At 33.7% G+C, this 20,443-nt stretch overlaps 3 protein-coding genes and 1 long non-coding RNA gene across 4 annotated transcripts; 1 reads left to right on the top strand and 3 right to left on the bottom strand.

The window, feature by feature from the left end:
• Positions 1-2,043: 2,043 nt before the first annotated feature.
• Positions 2,044-2,562, bottom strand: LOC134245869 (uncharacterized). Its single transcript, XM_062728114.1, has one exon. The coding sequence runs from the start codon at positions 2,560-2,562 to the stop codon at positions 2,044-2,046; it is 519 nt and encodes a 172-aa protein (XP_062584098.1).
• A 9,487-nt stretch (positions 2,563-12,049) lies between these two features.
• On the bottom strand, positions 12,050-13,941 carry LOC134245872 (uncharacterized). Its single transcript, XM_062728116.1, has 4 exons — positions 13,841-13,941; positions 13,348-13,548; positions 12,549-12,836; positions 12,050-12,157 (listed from the first exon to the last, which is right to left on the bottom strand). Exons 1-4 carry the CDS (start codon positions 13,908-13,910, stop codon positions 12,126-12,128), a joined length of 591 nt encoding a protein of 196 aa, XP_062584100.1. The 5' UTR covers positions 13,911-13,941; the 3' UTR covers positions 12,050-12,125.
• A 242-nt stretch (positions 13,942-14,183) lies between these two features.
• LOC134245870 (dynein axonemal heavy chain 17-like) lies at positions 14,184-15,138 on the bottom strand. The gene is made up of 3 exons (XM_062728115.1): positions 15,013-15,138; positions 14,511-14,695; positions 14,184-14,231 (listed from the first exon to the last, which is right to left on the bottom strand). Exons 1-3 carry the CDS (start codon positions 15,059-15,061, stop codon positions 14,184-14,186), a joined length of 282 nt encoding a protein of 93 aa, XP_062584099.1. The 5' UTR covers positions 15,062-15,138.
• A 545-nt stretch (positions 15,139-15,683) lies between these two features.
• LOC134245874 (uncharacterized) lies at positions 15,684-19,876 on the top strand. The gene is made up of 3 exons (XR_009987537.1): positions 15,684-15,850; positions 19,209-19,488; positions 19,813-19,876. It is a non-coding gene; the product is annotated as an uncharacterized LOC134245874 (long non-coding RNA).
• The last annotated feature ends 567 nt before the right edge of the window (positions 19,877-20,443 follow it).

Below are 20,443 nucleotides of genomic sequence, written 5' to 3' on the forward strand. Positions count from 1 at the left end.
TATTGAAAGGCTCAGAATTCAATGTTCATCACTGGGATTTGAAGCTGCGACTTAAAATTAACCACATCTTAATCCAAAGCAAAATGCTCTAGAACCACTGCAAATCTCATGCACCTCAAAATAGTTTAATAGATTGTCTATAAGCAGTGGGGGCTGATGAATGATTTGAACAAATATACTCGGATGTCCGATCTTAGTTAGAATAATCTAACTGTTTCTCGGTACAGGCCCTCACCACAGTTAGAATACGTCCCATATACTTGTAATGTCGCAAATCGGAGCGTATCCGCTCCGAAACGATTTTGAAGAATATAAAATGATTTGCACTGGGAATAACTACCAAAATAATCAAAACAAACCTTCTTCAGATTGCTTATGCCTTTTATCCCAAAAAATAATCCATATAAATACGTAAATCCAATTAATTTTCTCAACGTTTTTCTCTCCATTCAAATGTTAACATTCGGAACTCTCTAGATTGTTCATAGTAAATGCACTATGCGGGTTATTCTGTTTGCTACATTACGAGTACACGGAACGAATTCTATCGTTAAACCGGGTCCGTAGGACAATATCATTTTAACGATAGAACATTCTATCTAGTCCGATCTTTGCGTATTTTAGAACCTTGTCTTTTTTATTAGATTCATAGAAATGTACTCTGGCTTGAGATATTTCACAAGTTCATATTAATAACAGTTAATCATGAATTTGCTTTTAAACGGCCTATGTATGATACTTAACATTTTATTCACAAATCGCTTTCTTTCGTACTTTTCTTATTTAGAACGGTAAATTTCCAATAAATTTTAGAATGTATTTTCAAAGCTGCTGTCAGAAAAAGAAAATTGTTTACTTACCTACCGACCCAACTTGAGAATTTTGGGTCGGGGTAGGGTACACAAAGATATTTTTAATTCCGGCCTGAAGAAAATAAGAAAAAAAAAACAATCAAAAGAAAATATTCACTTTAAAATGAAAATATACGCATAGCCAATCGGGTAACAGTATTTGTCTCCATCTTGTTCAACCAGGAAATGATGTAAACTTCCAGAAATTTGGTACTCTTTTATCTATATTTCGACGCGGTACTTCCACAACTACCGGATGTCAATTTATTTGTACTGAGAAAAAATATTTTGAAATTGAATTACGTCAAAAAAATTGAAAGGCAGCTTATTTTATTAAAGAATTACTTTACTATAATTATTTTCACCCCCCCCCCCCCCCACCCGAAAAAGACAATGGGGGGGGGGGGGGGGCAAAGTCTTCTAAATAACTAATATTCTATCTATAATTTTAACCCAGTAAATTTTAAGATCCCTCCGTCAAAACTGCAGACATTAATTGTTTCCGCGCGTCTCCCAGGGGAAGAATCACAGATTAATGTTAATTCGGCTTTTATTGAGTTTGCTATACGGAAAGAATGCTAAGGTTTTCTTGGCATTGATAATTAATAATACTAAATGAAGTACTTCAAGCCACACTATAACACCTTCTCTCTTTTAAAACTGTTCATATTATTTGAAATATTTTGCAACTGTAATTCTCTTCTACATTTAAAGATTGTTATGGCCCTCCATATTAAGAAGAGGTCTGGAAAACAAGAGTCTGTGCTAAAAATAGACCACGTGCTGCTATCCATGAACTACTTTCATGGTTTTTTAAACTCTTTTTGAAGACAATGGTACCTAGTTTAGAACTTGAAATTATCAATTAAAAGTGCAAAATTTAGACATTTTCTCAACAAATGGTTGTAGAGAGAACATTAACGCACAGTTTGCATATTTTTTTGGATTTTTTAAGGTTCTGGTGAATTCTGTAGCTGCGCAGTTCTGAGGAGCATATCAAAAGCATTTTTCTGCAAGAGTATAGATTATATATGCACAACATGCATTCGGTTATGCATATTTATTGTATCTTTATCAAAAAGACTTAAAATTTGATCAAAATATAATGTATTTTAGCCATTTGAAGAAATGTTTACATTTTGCTCTCACTGCACTAAAAGTGGCCGTACATCCCCCTTAATTTCTTTTTTTTTTATGTTGACTCAGATCGCATGCGCAGTGATCTGGTAGGCTTGTATTCCATTATAAGACCTTTGATATACGATGGAGCTAACCCGTGTAAGGATTGGTAGACATATGTCAAGATTTTATATTGTGGACGAAAAGAAACAGGTAGCCAATGAAGATCAGCTAGGATAGGTTTAATATGCTCCCTTTTCGATGATCTTGTAACTAAACGAGCTGCCGTGTTCTGGACTTTTTGAATCCGGTCTAGTAAGGCCTTTGACACTCCATATAGAAGGCAGTTCCCATAGTCCAGCATGGCAGTGATAACGGCATTCACCATGGTCTTGCAGGCTTCTTTTGTAAGAAAGCGCTGTATTCGTCCAATATTGCTTATTTGAAAATAGCATGACTTGACGACCGAGGATACCTGTTTTTCCATAGTGAGGTGTTGATCGAAAAATGCACCTAGATTTTTTACACATGGCACGCTTTCAATGATATTATCACCAACTTTTAGCTGTAATGTTGGCAGATACTTCTGCATGGTGTTGCTTTGTGGTGAAGATTATTAGCTCGGTCTTTTCTTATTTTAGTTTGAGTAGGTTTGATGTCATCCATGAACAAATTTCACTAAGACACGCTTCAAGTCGAGAGAAATAATTGTTCCAATTTTCCAGTGGTCTTATGATCATGTAGATTTGTGTATCATCTGCATAGCAGTGATATATCATTCCCCGTCGGTGGCATATGATTCCAATGGGTTTGGAGAAGAGGCAATACAATTTCGGTCCGAGTACAGATCCTTGGGGGACACCAAAAGGCAACTGTCTAGACTCTGATCGGACGGATCCAATTGTGACACATTGTTTTCTGTTCTTGAGGTAAGACTTGATCCACTCAAGAGCTCCATCACGGAAACCATAAGACACAGTTAGGCGTTGGAACAATATATTATGGTCAATAACATCAAAAGCAGCGGATAAATCCAGAAGGACAAGGACTGCTGAAGATTGTTGGTCTAGGGCTGTCACAATATCGTTGTGGACCTTGATGAGGGCCGTTTCCGTGGAGTGCCTGGGACGATATGCCGACTGAAGTGGATCGCGAAGAGAATTCGCATCCAAACGGGCATCAATCCTTCGAGCCACAACTTTCTCCAATATTTTTGAGATAAAACTCAAGTTTGATACAGGCCGATAGTTTTTCAACACTTCCTTAACAATACAATTTTTGAGCAGAGCATGTAACTTCCCTCAGCCATACCATGATTGCAAAAAAATTATACACTGACTGCAAATATTCAAAACCGATGTCTATAATTATAATGCATCGTTTGGCATTACAAAATGTGATAACGAAATTGTCATCATCAACATGCACGTGTTTTTGGCTTTTCATCATTTCCCTTACTTGGCGCCATACATTTCACGGTTGTGTAATTTTAGTGCAAGTAACCAAAATATATATATATCTGACCAATTTTCATAATTTTCCGTCACATAGTCAAATTTTTTTCGCATACATATATTATGCTCTTATGTGGTTCTTTTTCCTTTCAGTATGTGTATACAATATACTGCTATATCTTAGCTACATGTACATTGTAATTAAAACCACAGGAGTTCGCGTACCTATCAATTTTACCGAAATTTTCAGTAAATAAAAAAATGTCGAATTATATGTATGACGTTTTTTTTTTTTAATTACTGAAAATTTCGGTGAAATTGATAGGTACGCAAACTCCTGTGTTGAAACTATCAAGATGTGTCGATTTAAAGTTAACTCAATGTAAAAATAAATATAATGGCAATGTCCATGTTATGCTATGGGAAACCTAAAATATGTGTCGGATCAAAAAGTAAAATAGAATTAAGGTCACAATGGCATTTTTTGATAAAGATTTTGTGAAAGTTTCATTAAATTTCACTCAGTGGTATAAGCGGAGTTGCGGAAAAGAGATGGGCTCTCCAAAGCATAACAGACAGACGGACGGACAGACAAACGTACAGACGGACGGACCAACATACATACCCTCCCACTTTTCAAGCGGGGGTACAACTACATTTTTATCATACTACGGCTCTAAGTTTTTAAATCAATCATTACAAAATAAAAAAGACGTTCGGAGTTGAATTAATTTACTGTGGAGGAACTACAGTAAAACTCGCTTAAAACGAAGTCACTGGGACATATAAATTATCCGTATGAAGAATTTATTAAATTTATATAGCTGGGGATCTAAGATAGCTAGGTTATGTCCGTGAATTCGCAATATCCATGTTCGTACTAAACAAATTTTGCTGAATACAATTAAGGTTTATGATTTTCCTTTGTTTATCTTAATATACTTGTGATTTAGTTGTGGGAATGGAGTATGCAATATGTATGTATGTTCTCAATGGCTTTATTTCATATCCAAACATGATTCATCTTTAAAATATAGAAATACTAGATTTTCTTCAAAGAAGATAATACCGTAAATAAAAAAAATCTCCAAGGTTGTTTAAAAAAAAACAGAACAATACTTTTTCTTCCCCAATTTTAGTTGCATCAAATGTATATTTTAAACTACTGTATCTTTTTTCGAAGCCTGTAGGAACAAATTTAACATTTTTATGAAATAAGGAGTTTAAAGAAAGTAAGGAAAATGATAAAATTTTTATTTCTGTCAGGTGGCACACTACTGGGCAGGACCATCCTAATGTTGGGCAGCCATGGCGAGAATAAAATTCACATTTTTGACTTGAAAAACGAGAATTATTCCGTTATGCTAAATTTGCCTTTGTATCACAGCTTGCAATAAGGGCTAATAAGAAAGGTATTGGGAATTTAATTAAAGTAAAATCCACCTGTGACGTCATTCTTTGGTTGAGCGCTCCATTACTTTTAAGGAATGGAGAGTTGCAAATTACATTGAAAACGGAATTTGTTATGGTCTTATTCTCCTTACCGTGCCTCTTCCAAGGAAAGAACTTAAAAATTTTTAGAGAAGAGTTTTAGAAAATTGTAAAGGTTAGTTTCACATTAAGGAAATTAGATCACCCATGTTGAGAATCGAACCTGGTACCCTTACCTTAGCAATCCGATCCTCATTTCACTGAGCTAACGAATTAGCTGTTGAGATACATGGGTTTAGATTAACTTCAGTACACTTTATTTAGTTTTTCTTTCTATATTATATATAAATAATATAGAATTGTAATCAGTAATCATATTGTAATAATTTGTTCATGCCCCCCAAGGGCCCTTGATTGGTGAATAAACATATATATAAATAATACCACTAATATGTAAAGAGTATTTATAATGTATCATATAAATATTCTTTATTATGTATTAACAAACAATAAAAACATGCATTCAGAAAGGCGGATTTTACGCCGGTTAATATACTCGTAGGGCTCCATTCCTTAAAGGTAATGGGCCTCAGCCCCTTAGGGGCCTCGGCTCCATTACTTTTAAGTAATGGAGCGCTACTCGTACATTAACCCTTACATATATCTTTTACAGAACCATTTTACATCCTTTTCACCAAATAACAAGTGTAAAGGAAAATGAAATACTGTAAATTTTATTTTATTTGACGAAATTTAGCTGAACTTGTTTTTCAACAAAGAAGATGGGTGGATAAGGCGGACGAAGTGCCTATATTGCGACAGATAAGAAGTGGAAAATTAATCTCAATTATATCCAAAATTTATTTGATATTTCATCTGATATTAAAGTATACTTAATGTAAAATCTTTACAATTTACAAAATCTCACTAAGACTGAAAATATTTGCCTATGAAAAAGGATACACACACTAAAAAGAAAAAAAAACCCATCATTTTCTCATACTTAAACAAAATTTTTCAATAAGAGTGAGTCTTCGCTCCATTCTTTTTAAAGATGATCGAAAAAAAGTTTACAATAAAATACATATTTTTTGGTTTACAAAAACATGGAGCGAAGACCCACTATACCTTAAAAGAACACTTTTATGACACAGCATTAGCATATCTCCGAAAAATAAGTCAAGTCCATTAAGTCGCGGGTCATACATGTATCACAAACATGAATCAAATGCCTAAAAGCACCATGAGTGATGTAGCATAGTGATTTAAGCGTTAGTCTCAAAGCAGTCTTTCGTTTTCATAAAAATTTAAACTGGCTTTTTAGTCATAATTAAAGAAACTAGCTAGAAAACCACCTGTTGCACCCTTTTCTATAGTCCGAAAAATCTGACGTTTTCCTGGCTTTTTAACGATTTTGATATAAGTTAACTGTTTTCCAGCTGGCATGTAAAATATCAAAATCGTTAAAAAGCCAGGAAAACGTCAGATTTTTCGGACTACCTTTTCTATGACAAAGGTGTTCGTGTATTAAGATGCAAGTTCATCTAAACTGGGTTCAAATGTCCTGCATGTATCCAATATCTACTTCTGAATCAGGTATCCTCGCTGCAAAATTATTACAGAAACACTTCTAGCTGCCTGTGATACGGGGTATATATTTCATCAGATCTAGCAACAGGGTATAATTTTGTGCTCAAATTAAAGATTTATACATATGATATCTATAAAATAATATCATTATCTACATGTATGTATACATATCAATAACATTGTTTTTATAGACACACAGTACCTGTAACTAATACGGTTATTCATCATTTTTACCATGGTCACTGTTATTCATCATTTTTACCATGGTCACTGTTATTCATCATTTTTACCATGGTCACTCTTTAATACATACGATTCGCTCATTACACAGGATTCGCGTACCTATATCAATTTGACCGAAATTTTCAATAAATGAAAAAAAAAACGTAATAGTTATTATTATAGGTATTACGTATTTTTTTTATTTACTGAAAATTTCGGTCAAATTGAAGGTACGCGAACTCCTATGCTACGGGAACGAATCGTCGAGCAACCGCTTTCTTTTATCCGGATATGATACGGTTCTGGACATCTATTCACAAAAAATCTTACGACTAATCGTAGTCGTAAGATATTCGTAAGATTTTTTCGTAAGATTTTGGTTATTCACAAAAAATCGCACGATTGACGTTACGTCAAAAAACAGTCGTAAGTTTACGTCTAGTCTTGGGTTGTCGTAAGTCTATAAATACTACATAAAATATCAACTCTAAAAATGAAATTAGCCATTAGCATTATCATGAAATTTAAACAAAACGGAGCCAGGGAGACTAATATTTTGGGTCAGCGCACATCTGTTTGAATCATTGACCAACAGGAAAATGATGCCGTTTACCGAGGAAGTAAAAAAGGGATGTCTATATACCATGAAACTATATTATTAATGCAAAAAATATAAATATAAAAGGACAAAAAAATGCCTTCAACAAAATGGTTATGCGTAGATAATTTTTAATTTTTAAAGGGGGTGGGGTAAAGAATTATATTCTCTTTTCAGCAAAAATATTTTATTGATACTTTTATTAGAGTAGTTTGCAAAAAGTAAATTTTATCAAATTAGGGGATAATCGCTGGCCTTAAATGAAAAAAGAATAATTTTCAGAAAAAGGGGCACTACATGCCTGATTTATCAACATTATTGCAACGTAATCTTGCAGGTGAATAAAAAAACGTGCTGGAACAATATTCACGAATTCCAATGTAAAATGAGGTATCATATTCATCTATTAATTATATTACCTTAAAAAGAATTTTTGAACTCGTCACTTTATTATTCAAGAATATGTAATAAAAAAATATACGACGCCTGCAAATACTATAGCTACCATAGGAAAACATTGTACTTTTTTTTTAATGTCAGGGATATAAGGAGGAAAATCGTACTATAGAATTAACTTTTCCGAGACAAGATGTACTAGTATACAATCAATATTGATTATAAAATTACTTCACTTCTGTTTTAAATTAAATTTTAAAAAACTTTACATTTATTCTATAGCCTCGAATCGAATCATGACGAATGTGTTTCTTTCCCTTCTCTTCAAAGAATAATATACCTTAGAACTATATCTATTTTTGTTAAATTCAACTTTTAATTTTATAATAACCTTCAGTTACTAGTATTTGAGATGGTTAACTGACTTTGAATCCATCTTCACCAATTTCTCAATCAGCTGCGCTTTCTATACCTATCAAAATTTTCCGTCCCTGCATGATGGATACAATCAAGTTGGGGTGTTGCTAAAACGCGGAACGGAACGGAAAACGGAATATATTATTTTGGATTAAATCACTTAAAATACACAAATTTTATAATAAACGATATATTTTGTACATATTCAATCCCCACTTTTAAATACAAGTTGAATTTGTCGTGCTCAGTCTCTTATTTACGAAAATCGCTAACATAGCATTCACCTAGAATCGAATTTGAAAAGGGGGAGGGGGCGAACTTGAAAAGTATTTGACAAGCAAAAACGCAAAAAGAAGACAATTGTTTGATTCGGGAGGGGGGATAAAACACATTTTAGAAAACGATTGTTTGATTCGGGAGGGGGACAAGTTTCAACTCCAACATCTTTCAGTACTATTTTTATACACTAACTCACTACATTAATTACATTCACAAAAAGTGTGAGGATGTCAACTTGAACGAACATTTCCGTAGTAAAAAGGTTATGAAGGGGGGGGGGGGGGCAAATATTTGATATCTAGATGAACCATGGAAAGAGAAATGAAATGTAAAAAAAATTATATAGATTACACTTAGGGTAAACCTTTACAGCAAGCTCGAATAAACATCTCTTATATAAATACACACTGCTTGTTAAAATTTTATTCAAACAAGAGTCGCTTTCTATATATTTAAATTCTGGATAGACAGAGTTGGTAGATATAATGCAGAATCTTTGCATTCCATGAAGTTAAATTTTGTTTGTTTGCGGTACATATGTGTGTGTGTGTTTGGGGAGGGGGGGGGTGTATATGAATGATCTTGTAAAAATGAGTTTGTTTTCCCGCTCATCGGAAAGGTCTGAGTTGTAATTATAATAGGTCTGCCCCCTTTTTGTGTTCAAAATATACATAAGATTTAATAAATCAATTTTTAATGTGGCTGTGGGCCCATACCCAGGCCATTTTTGTCTTTACAGACATTGGCATTGGAAACAAATTGAAAGAGGGGGTGGGAGGTCAGTAAAAAAAATTCCAACATACAAAAAATTTGACAAGCAAAAAAAGGGGGATGTGTCCTTTGCTCAAACACGAAAATCCTATTTTGTGGGGGGGGGGGGTCGAATTTCTTTCACAACCATTTTTTCCCAAATGCTACCACTTAACCTTCCTTGACCTAATCTGCGACGGGGCCTGTTGAAAGGGGGGCATCGCTTGTACACCAGTTCTGAACGGAGGGTGTGTATGACTCATGAATTTATAATAGTTTACAATAAAGTTTTATTAGAAATGACTTTTACAACAAGAATATTGCTCTCTTATCTGATTTATATCGAATATATGTTATTTGTTTGACAAAAGTTTTCCGTTCCGTTCCGTTTTCCGTTCCGCGTTTTAGCAACACCCATCAAGTTGTACGTCGCCTCTCTGGGTACTTCGGATCATCAGCTTCATGTTTAATATAATTGTATATCCCATAGAAAATCTGTAATTTTCCTCAATCTTATATGAGAAACTTATTGTTAATTGTAAATTTTTTTAAACCCCATAGGCATCGGTAGCAAATTGAAAGTTTGCAAGTGGGGTGGCTGATCATTACATGTCGGCAATGTAATTGGCTGAATTCCCTGCAAAAGTGGTGAAAAAAGATTGACATTTTAACTTATTGTCTAGGACATACTGAATGGGGCGCTACTAATATAAGTCTTCGAAAGAACTATCTTCTGTTTTCAAGAGTTGCCTATTTTTTCACTATGAAATGGACAAATAATCACCATTAGATAGAATATATAATATGTAAATGGAATCTGTAGCGAGATTTAAATACGTATATATATTAAAAAATAACTTCTCATACATGGAATGAATTGTAGGCGATTTTTTACATGTAAGTGATCTCAACAATCTCGCTATATTAATACTATATATACCCAAATTGCATTCTCGCTAAAAATTTCTGCTTGTATGGTCAATGTCTGAATGAAAGTATTTGATATTTTCTTATCGAATTTGTAATTCTCCAACTGATAGATCTTGAAAAGAGGTCTTTGAATAAAATTTTAAAACATTTTCTAGCAAAAATGGTCTTTTATTAATGCTTAACATATACTTTTTCCTATACAAAACATGGTTTCACAAATGTTAATTTATTTTTTGATTTGTAAAATTGTTTTAATTAGCCTAAGTGTGAATATTTCAGACTTTATTTTTCTGTATGGCGCTAATTTTACTCTTGATGGCTCGAACTTCGATCTCTTGAAGTTCTTGATCTCTCGAAGTGAGTCTCCGGTCCAGATTTTTTCAACTATATAACTAAGCAAATTTACTCTTGATTTCTCGAACTCTCGATCTCTCGAAACCCTTGATCCCTCGAAGTCAAAATGCAGTCCCGCTATGCATATTCTATTGAAATTTACCCCCGATACCTCGAAGTGGCTGTGTGTATACTACAAAGTTACATAATTAGCTACTTTACCTGGACCTTAATGGCCCCAGGCAGAAGACGCGGGTCTCGTGAAACGGCTTTAGTTTATTCAAGTGACACTAATACTATAAGGTGATAATTGATTTATGATTACATGTAATCTTATGTGTGAAAGGTTGGCACTGCATGAAAATCATTACATCCAGTAAGACTAATTTTAAAACCTATTAAACAAACCGGGAAAATTCCGGACTCTTGAAAACTTGAACTCTTGATCTCCAGAAGTTTTTCCTCGGTCCCGCAGACTTCGAGGTATCGAGAGTTACCTGTACATTATTTATCCAGTGCATTTCTTTTAATCTTTAGCTATATCATGCAAACATGCAGGTACTAGACAGTATATACATTCTATTTAAAGAATTATTAATTAAAATGCCCTAAATTAGATTTTACATGATTAATCAGCAGTTATTATTTATGTATGCATTTTCTAGCATGCATTTAGATTTTTATGCTAAATGTAAACTCAAGAACTCAAACTTACAAACATCATAAAGGGAACAATTTTATTATAAATAAATTAAAGCAATCAGCAAACTTCCAACTGGAATGAACAGCAAGTATTATCCAAAAGTAGGAGGGTAGTTGATTGGGATAGGGATGTTTTAAAACATGTATACTTAATAATGTACAACATTCTATCACATTAATTGTTTCTGCTTGTGCAGTAAAAATACTTACCATAATCAAGTATTTTGTGTTTGGTGTTGATAAGAGAAACCAAAGTTTATGAAGCAAAATCATTTTGCAAATCTTAATACATGTAATTTTTTTTCTCTCAAAATATATTTTATACTTAATTTTTTTTATGATCTTCATTGTGTTTTCTTGTGAATCAAACTGATAAATAGATGTTAATAAGTGACAATCTACTTGATATTTAATGTTAATTAAAAAAGTTCTCTCCCTTAGTGCATAAAATCCATTTCCCAATTTTACAAGAACACTCCTTTTAGTCTTAAGTTTAAAAAGACAGTGTGACTTTTAATTCTTATCAAACTGTCCACTGAAGCTCTAAAATCCAGTCTAATTCTAAACAGAGTCAACTGCATGAAGTACTGTAAATCACTTTTTACTGAGTAGAATACAGTAAGACTTGGTTATAATGAAATCACTAGGACCGAAAATTACTTTGCGTATATCTGTATTACGTAAGATTATATAGAGAGGTATTAACAATTTGTGAAATTTATCTCGCTTATAAAGATAACTCACTTGCTAAATAAGGTGTTGAATTAAGTGATCTATCTGTGTTTGTATTAAACAAGTACTTCAATGGTACATGTACCGAATGAATGTTACCATCAGACATACAATTCTGCAGAATAAGTTTTAGTTATGTAATAATTACTGACACCTATCACCATACTGTTATCATTAGAGAACTAGATTACATTAATTTCATTTTCATGTATGTAAGATATTTAAGTATTTTAAATCTGAAATTTTAAAAAGAAAAGAAAGCAATTTTGTGTTAACATGCTGTTTCTAAAAGTCTAAAACAACATAAATATTACAGCTAATCTATCCCTTACCTCTCCAATGGAAAATCGGATCTAGTATATACATATAAAAAACTTCATGAAACTTCAGCAAACAGTCTATTTTAAAGCCAATATTAATACTTTCACTAAATTACATGAAGTTCACTGGGAGAGTATTCTTCATTTGATAAACTAAGCAACTTGAACCAGGCTAAAATGTCTGAAAAATGGTATAAAAAATCTTACACACTACTGTTGTCAATGTATTTTTAATAATTTATTTATTTGAACAGAAAAAAACTTATAAATCCATATCATATTTAACAAATACCTAAAGCCAACCTAAAAAAAAAATCCACAAAATCTCAATGTACTATTCTCCTAATTCTGAAGCTAAAACAAAGAAGACAGTATCATATTCAAACCAGGATTACTAAATGATACTCCTTGACAATAAACTCACCTTTCAGTGATCTGGCAGAGTTATCACTCTTGGCTGTTCTGGCCCGAGAGCTGACTCTAGACTGTGGTGCTTTAGACAATGGGGACTCTCCTCCAAACAGAAGAGGCAAGTCCACATGAGGCCAAATATCTGTGATCAGGGTGCAGAAGATGCTTGCATCCCTGCCTTGCATTCTAGGAAGGAAAGTGTCCCTGATGGCCATAACTAGGGATTTCTCTTCTGCTCGCAGTTTCATTTCAGAGGAAATGTCATCTGCTGGAACAGAGGCAGGTGCTTTGTCCTTCTTAGCTAAAAATAAAAGAAATTCAAATAAATGTCACTTTTGCAAATCTGATTCAAAACTGAGGGAATATCTGAGTGTTTAATAAAAAGTAAAAAATAGATAACTTTCTCTATACACATCAAAGTCACAGTTTTACAATGATTATTCAGTAACTGCACTCTCATCTCTCTCTAAAAACAAAATAAATGTTCCAAAAATAATTTTATATAGACCTTGTCAACAAACATTAATCCTTTGACATAAATTGACATCACTCAAATGACCTAAAGTTATCTCCCTGTTCATGTCGATACATTACCTTTTTCTGATGCCTCTTCCTTGTGCTTCTTTCTGTGACCTAAGTTATCTCCCTTTTTGTGTCATTACATTACCTTTTTCTGATGCCTCTTCTTCGTGCTTCTCTCTGTGACCTATGTTATCTCCCTTTTTGTGTCATTACATTACCTTTTTCTGAAGCCTCCTCTTCGTGCTTACTTCATGACCTAAGTTATCTCCCCTTTTGTGTCGATACACTACCTTTTTCTGATGCCTCCTCTTTGTGCTTCTCTCCATCCTCCTGCAGATCCTCATCCTCCTCCTCTTCCTCCTTGATGGGGCTCATCTCATCCAAATCCAGCACGTCGATCGTGTTCTTCTCTAGGTAGGCTCCTGCCTCAGACACCACGCCCTTCAGAGTCTTAATGCTCCAGCCCCCATTACTGGTAGCTATGTCACAACCTATGAAAACAACAAAAAAATCGACTTATGAGCAATATCACAAACTTAGAAATGGGGAGGGGGGGGGGTAGCAACAAACTTCTAAACTATATTTCACAACCTCTGAAACATGAATAGAACCACAAACTTCTGAGTTGAATAACATGAAATTCTAAAGACTAGAAGTTGTAGGGTTTAAATGAAGGAAAGAAAATCAGAGAGACATCTATTATTGCAAATTCACTAGCATTTTTAGAATGAAGTCTATGGATACACATAACTGTGTAAGAGCCAAATTTTCATTGTTTATTACCTTGTGTCATGTTTTCAGATATGAACTGTGTGGTACCCAGCAGTTTACGACACATTTCATACACCATCATAGTCTTCTTAGCTAACTCTCTTCCATGTATAAATCCTAAAAGACAATGTTTTGGTTATATCTATTAATTGTGAACAATCAAGCATAGAAAAAAATATTTTTTAATTAAATAATATATCATGTCATGATGAACCTAAAATGACACAAAATTCTCTTAATGGTAGCATCAAAAAATATAATCTTCTCTTGATAAATATAGCATGACCTCCATTAAAGGTGAAACAAATGGAACTTAAATTTTGATTTCTGCTCAGCTTAATAAAGTAGAAATGAATTATTTATCCAAAATGTGAGATAATTTGACTGTCTCCGTGTAGATATACTGTAGCAATAAACAAAAACGAATTAATTGATAGTCCATCAAAAAATCCCTGAAAGTTCTCCAACAAATATGATTTGAGACATACATTAAATATGGAAACAAATGCAACCTAAATTTTGATTTCTGCACAGCTTAATAAACTAGAAATGAATAATTTTATCCAAAATGTGAGAAAATTTGACTGTCTCATGAAGATATACATTCAAAATGCATCATCATCAATCAATCCAGTAAAAGTGCAATGAAGAATTTGACCCCTGACCTCCAAAATATGCTTACCTTTAGAGCACTGTCTAGGAGGGCAAAACATGCCCCACTGGGGCTAAGCTGGATGTCGTCTGACTGGAGATGAACTGCTGCCTTTCCAGCTTTCAAAGCCTCCATTACGGCAGACATCAATTGGGCAAAGACACTCAGCACCGCAGGGGCCAGGTGATTGTAGTTGTCAAAACACACCCAGGATCCTGAAATTAAAGATAATTTAGAAAAATTTTTCTTCATCACTTGATAAAATTTGGAGGAGTAAAAAAAAAATAAATTATTTTCCCCTTGATACTACAATTTAAATAATGGCTAAATTTAAAGTGTTGTTGACAATTTAACAAGCTCTACAAAACTTTAGTGTATAGCTATAGGCAGAGGAAATATATGTATCTTGTGCTTCAAAAAAAAAGGTCAAATGAAAACTGTACTTCAAAAATTAAAAATGTGAATAAAAATTCCTTAATTAATATAAATATCTTATTTTTCCTCTGCTTTAACCTTGACATCTGACCCATACCTGTGGCAGCCATTCCTCTGAATATATCCTGAAGTTGTTCATAGTTCATGGTTTTGGTACAGTTGAACCTGTAAAGGGGGTACCCCAGAGATCGACTGAGCTCATGAACAAGTTCAAACTTCGCTGTGTCCTGTTGTCAAAGATCCTATAATAAATAATAAATGTAACTGAAAAATTTCATCCTCTAGAAAATTGTTGTCCAATCTAATTAAAATTAGATCTTTGATCCGCTCCGGTTTGATCGCTACACAAAGCGATCAAACTGAGAGCGATCAGAGATCTAATTTTAATTAGATTGATTGTTGTCATGATTGTCAATCGAGGTGCAGCCTTGGTTAAATATTTTTTAAATGTTAGATATTAAATGTTACCCACAACTACATGCATGCAGTATTTAATACATGTATTGATACAAATGTAATATTTAATGTTTTATACAGATAAATATTACCATGACAGATTACACTGAACTTTGCACAGTTACTATTCTTTTTTTTAAATACCATATCATCAACCAATACTGACAATTGCTATGCAAGAGGGCATGCATGGCTTCATTTTTCAGCGTAATTATTATTTTTTTTTAAATGAATGATGCTCAATGAATCAGATTCAACTATTTCATGTATTTACTAATGTATAAATTTGCCAATTATTTTCCAGCTGGAGGATCAAGGCCAAACTTTCCTTCACAAACGAAAAGACAAAAGTGGCCCCTTTCAAAAGTGGCGATGGAAAAATATGCAGGGTAATTTTAGAGGATGAAACTTCCAAAATTGTAGGCATTTCCTTTGGAAGTCTGGCAGAATGTGTTGCATCAAAAGTGACACATAATAGGGTAAATAATTGCAATACAATTGATGTCATACTCAATTAACACTTGTATATCTTTAAATTACTTTATTGTTACCGTAAGGTATTAAAAAAAAACATGATCATATACCTGTAGTATAAAAAGTAAATTTTACAGAATTTAACAGCTGAAATTGCTATGTTAAAGTTAAACTTAACTATATTATACACTGTCAAATGTTATAGGATAAACATGATTATCATGCTGAACAGGCTTATTATGATTGACACCTAGATCGAAGTTATTTTCATTCCTCTTAGGGGTTTTAACATATTGTAAAGCTTATATAACAACATTTACGAGTAGAATAACCTGTCCTTGGCACTTTGTTAAAAGAATTTTTTACTATACATGTAATGGTGAATTACTGTAGAATCCCTATTAGTATTAACCATCCCCGGGTGCTTCGAAAATTGGGAAAAGATGGAAAGAGGGGCAGTTATTTTGGTAATCTCATTATAAACATGATAAAAGTTAATGTCATATTTTAACTTCAAAAAATCTTTTGAAAAAAAATAAATTCATAGAACAACTGAACAATGTCTAACTTAAATTTACCCTCAGTGAAGACAATTCACCCAAATTATACTAAATGATTCATTTTCCACTGAGATATCGGATAATAGACAAGTTTTATGATTACTTTCTTCAAATTGTGGCAGACTTTTGATACGATGCTATATTATTTTGATCACTGTAGAGGAGGCCCTTATTTTAATTTCTGACAATGGAAAAAACGCCATGGGGGCGCTTAGGGTCAGGGGCGGTTAAAAGGGATTTTACGGTAAATTAGTTCTAATGCATTTTTATTGTACAATAAAGCACATTTACAGTGCCAGGGACATTTAATTCCTGAATAATGACATAAATTGTTATAATTGTCAAGTTGATAATTATATATTTTAGAACAACAGGGAACGAAAAAACACATTTTTGTAAGAATCAATTCATTATGATTATGTTTGCTATAACTAAAAACCTTTTTTTACCATGTTTACCATGTTTGACAAATCATATACTTTAGTTCACCTGAGCCGAAAGTTCAAGTGAGTTTTTCTGATCAAATTTTGTCCATTGTCTGTCTTTGTTGTTGTCGTTAACATTTCACATTTTCGACTTCTTCTCAAGAACCACGGGGCCAATTTCAACCAAACTTGGCATAAAGTATTCTTAGGTGAAGGGGATTGAAAGTTTGTTCATATGAAGGGCCATGCCTTTACATGTATTTAAGGGGAGATAATTTAGAAATACCAGTAGTGAGAATTTGATGCAATGATCTAAAAATCTTCTCCAGAACCACTGTGCCAGGTAGGATGAAACTTATATTGAAGCATCCTCAGGTAAAGTAGATTCAAGTTTGTTCAAATGATGACCCTTGGGGGTAGGGCGGGGCCACAATGGCTGATCAAAGTTTTATATAGAAATATATAGAAAAATTCTTTAAAAATCTTCTTCTCAAGAATAGCATAGGCAAGACTGATCATATTTTTATGGAAGCATCCTCAGGTAGTTGACATTCAATTTTGTTCAAATCATGACTCTTGGGGGTAGAGCGGGGCCACAATGGCTGATCAAAGTTTTATATAGAAATATATAGAAAAATTCTTTAAAAATCTTCTTCTCAAGAATAGCATAGGCATGAATATCCATATTTTTATGGATGCATCCTCAGGTAGTGGAGATTCAAGTTTGATCAAATCGTGACTCCTGGGGCTTGGGCGGGGCCACAATGGCCGATCAAAATTTCACATAGAAATAAATAGGAAAATCCTTGAAAAATCTTCTTCTCAAGAATAGCAAAGGCATGAATAATGATATTTTTAGCTCACCTGAGCTGAAGGCTCAAGTGAGCTTTTCTGATCAAAATTTGTCCGTTGTCTGTCATTGTCGTAGTCGTTGTCGTCGTCGTAAACTTTTCACATTTTCATCTTCTTCTCAAGAACCACTGGGCCAATTTCAACCAAACTTGGCACAAAGTATCTTTGGGTGAAGGGGAATCAAGTTTGTTCAAATGAAGAGCCACACCCTTTTCCAAGGGGAGATAATTATGAATTAGAGAAAAATTAATGACATTTATAAAAAATCTTCTTCTCAAGAACCACTGGGCTAGGAAAGATGTAACTCATCTGGAATCATCCTCAGGTAGTGTAGATTCAAGTTTGTTCAAATCATAAGCCCCCGGGGCAAGGGTGGGGCCAAAATGGCCGACCTAAGTTTTACTTAGGAATATCACAGCCACTTGTTTCTATAATAAAGTTTTGACCCATAGTATAATAATAATTCCTCATTTCCTTATGTTATTATTATACTATAGGTCAACAATTTATTATAGAAACAGTGCCTGTGAGGAATATATAGGAAAAATCTTTAAAAAACTTCTTCTCCAGAACCACTGGCCAGGAAAGATGAAATTCATGTGGAATCATCCTCTGGTAGTGTAGATTCAAGTTTGTTAAAATCATGACCCCCGGGGGTAGGGTGGGGCCAAAATGGCCGAACCAAGTTTTACATAGGGATATATAGGGAAACTTTTTAAAATTTTCTTTTCAAGTACTTCAGAGCTGTGATTAGTGTTATTTATATGGAATCATCCTCAGGTAGTGTAGATTCTAGTTTGTTCAAATGATGAACACCTGGGGGAGGGGGGGGGTGCAGTTCAAGCCAGATGTGCTCAGGTGAGCGCTGTGGCCCCTGGGCCTCTTTTTATGGAAGCAACCTCAAGAAGTGAACATTTAAGTTTGTTTAAATCATGACCCCTGGGGTAGGGTGGGTCCACAACATGGAATCCAAGTATTTCAAATAGAAACATGTAGAAAAAAATCTTTAAAAATCATTATTTCAAAAATAACAAAGCCATGATCAGTCCTAATCATATGGAAGCATTCTCAGATAGTGTAGATTCAATTTTGTTTGAATCATGACCCCTGGGTGTATGGCGGGGCCACAATGTAAGTTCAAATGTAAAGGACGATAAAGCCAGGTAATTAAAAAAAATGCATCATCCTTACTTCTGTAGACTCAGAGTTTGTTCAAATCATACTCTCTCCCTTTTAAGGATTGGTTGGGACCACTTTTGGGTTTAAACTTGTCAATAATAATTGATTTCTGCTTTTTTCCTAGCCACATTGCAATGTGGCCCATGGGCCTCTTGTCAATTATAACATGTATCAATTATAATTTTATACCTTCCCTGTGTTTATAATTGGCATTCCTCATGTAAGTTTTACTTTCTTGTAGCTTCCTTGGAAAGAAAAGGTTCTAACTTATTATTTAACTACCAGCTGATACCTTAGGATTTGATCATGGATGAAGATCAAAGATCATGTTCTTTTTTTTTTTTCAGGAATATTATATTAAAGGAGCCAAAATTAAGAATGTCTACAAAACAAATAATGTGGGCCATGGATATGAGCTTCACTTTGCAGAAGGCACAGAATTTCAAGATGCATCTAATGGAAAAATCATTTGTCTTGATAAAAAAACTGTCCAAAGTTGTGAAAAGAAAGTCAGTAAAGCAGGGAATAGCAGTGGTACAAGCAGAAATGGAGGTTTGAATCTGAAACCCACATGTCTGAGGGAGGTTCGGCAGGCCTCTCAGAATTTATTGGATGCCCAGAAATTTGGTGAGGTTTTAAAGGTGCAAAGACACAGATTTGAAGTTATCAGTTCTGTAGAATATCAAGACTTATATATTGTAATCGCATTTCACATGAAAATGAATTAAAATTCTTATTTCATCTAAAAGATATTTAGACTTTGGATGGGTTTGATTGACACATCCTTGCACTTTCACAAATTTTGATTTTATTTTTAATACTTAGGAAAAGCGGCAATCTTGTGTGTATGTACCTTTAAATGCATCCGAAGGGGGTGGGGGGAGCTCATAAATTTCAATTTGCTTGTAAATATATACATCAATATTTTAAACTGGTGTTCAAAATCTTCAGATATATTGGCAATCTTGAAAAAGACTAAAAAACCAGAGCCAAAGCAAAATGGGATGATGAAGAGATTTTTAGAAAAGAGATTACCCTTATAGATGAGACAGGGGAGGTAATCCTTAGCCTGGCTTCTAGCAAGAAGAAAGATGTAAGCGATTTGAAATTATTAATGTCATATCTAATCAAGACCTATATTTCTGTCTTAAGTTTTTTTCTTGTTGAAAAAATACAAAATTGCTTTTAAAAAATGCAATGTTTTGGTTAATATCCCCCCCTACATTGAAATATGAACTGAAAAACTGTCTTCCAGTCAGATAAGGTAGCTTTAAAAAGAATTGTTCTTTAGAAATATCTTGATCTTTCATGATCTTTCTTGCGTAACATGTTGTAAGGATGTAAGGGTAAAATTTAAAATATAATTCAGGGCTTTCAGTTATATATTTATCGGAACCTACAATCCCGAATAAGAAAAGGTACCTAACCTGCTATTATACCCCAAGGCCCACATTTCGAAGGAGAAGAGAAATACTGTTTTACCCTTGTATGTCTGTCTGTGTTTCTGTGTGTCAGTCCAAAACAAATTTCTGTCTGTTTTCTCACCGCAAATGCTTAAAATTTTAGCATAGTCTTTGTTTAG

Source organism: Saccostrea cucullata, unplaced genomic scaffold (assembly GCF_032062105.1).
Source record: "Saccostrea cucullata isolate Sc308-1 unplaced genomic scaffold, CSIRO_AGI_Scuc_v1 ctg3204, whole genome shotgun sequence".
Taxonomy (NCBI): Eukaryota; Metazoa; Mollusca; class Bivalvia; order Ostreida; family Ostreidae; genus Saccostrea; species Saccostrea cuccullata.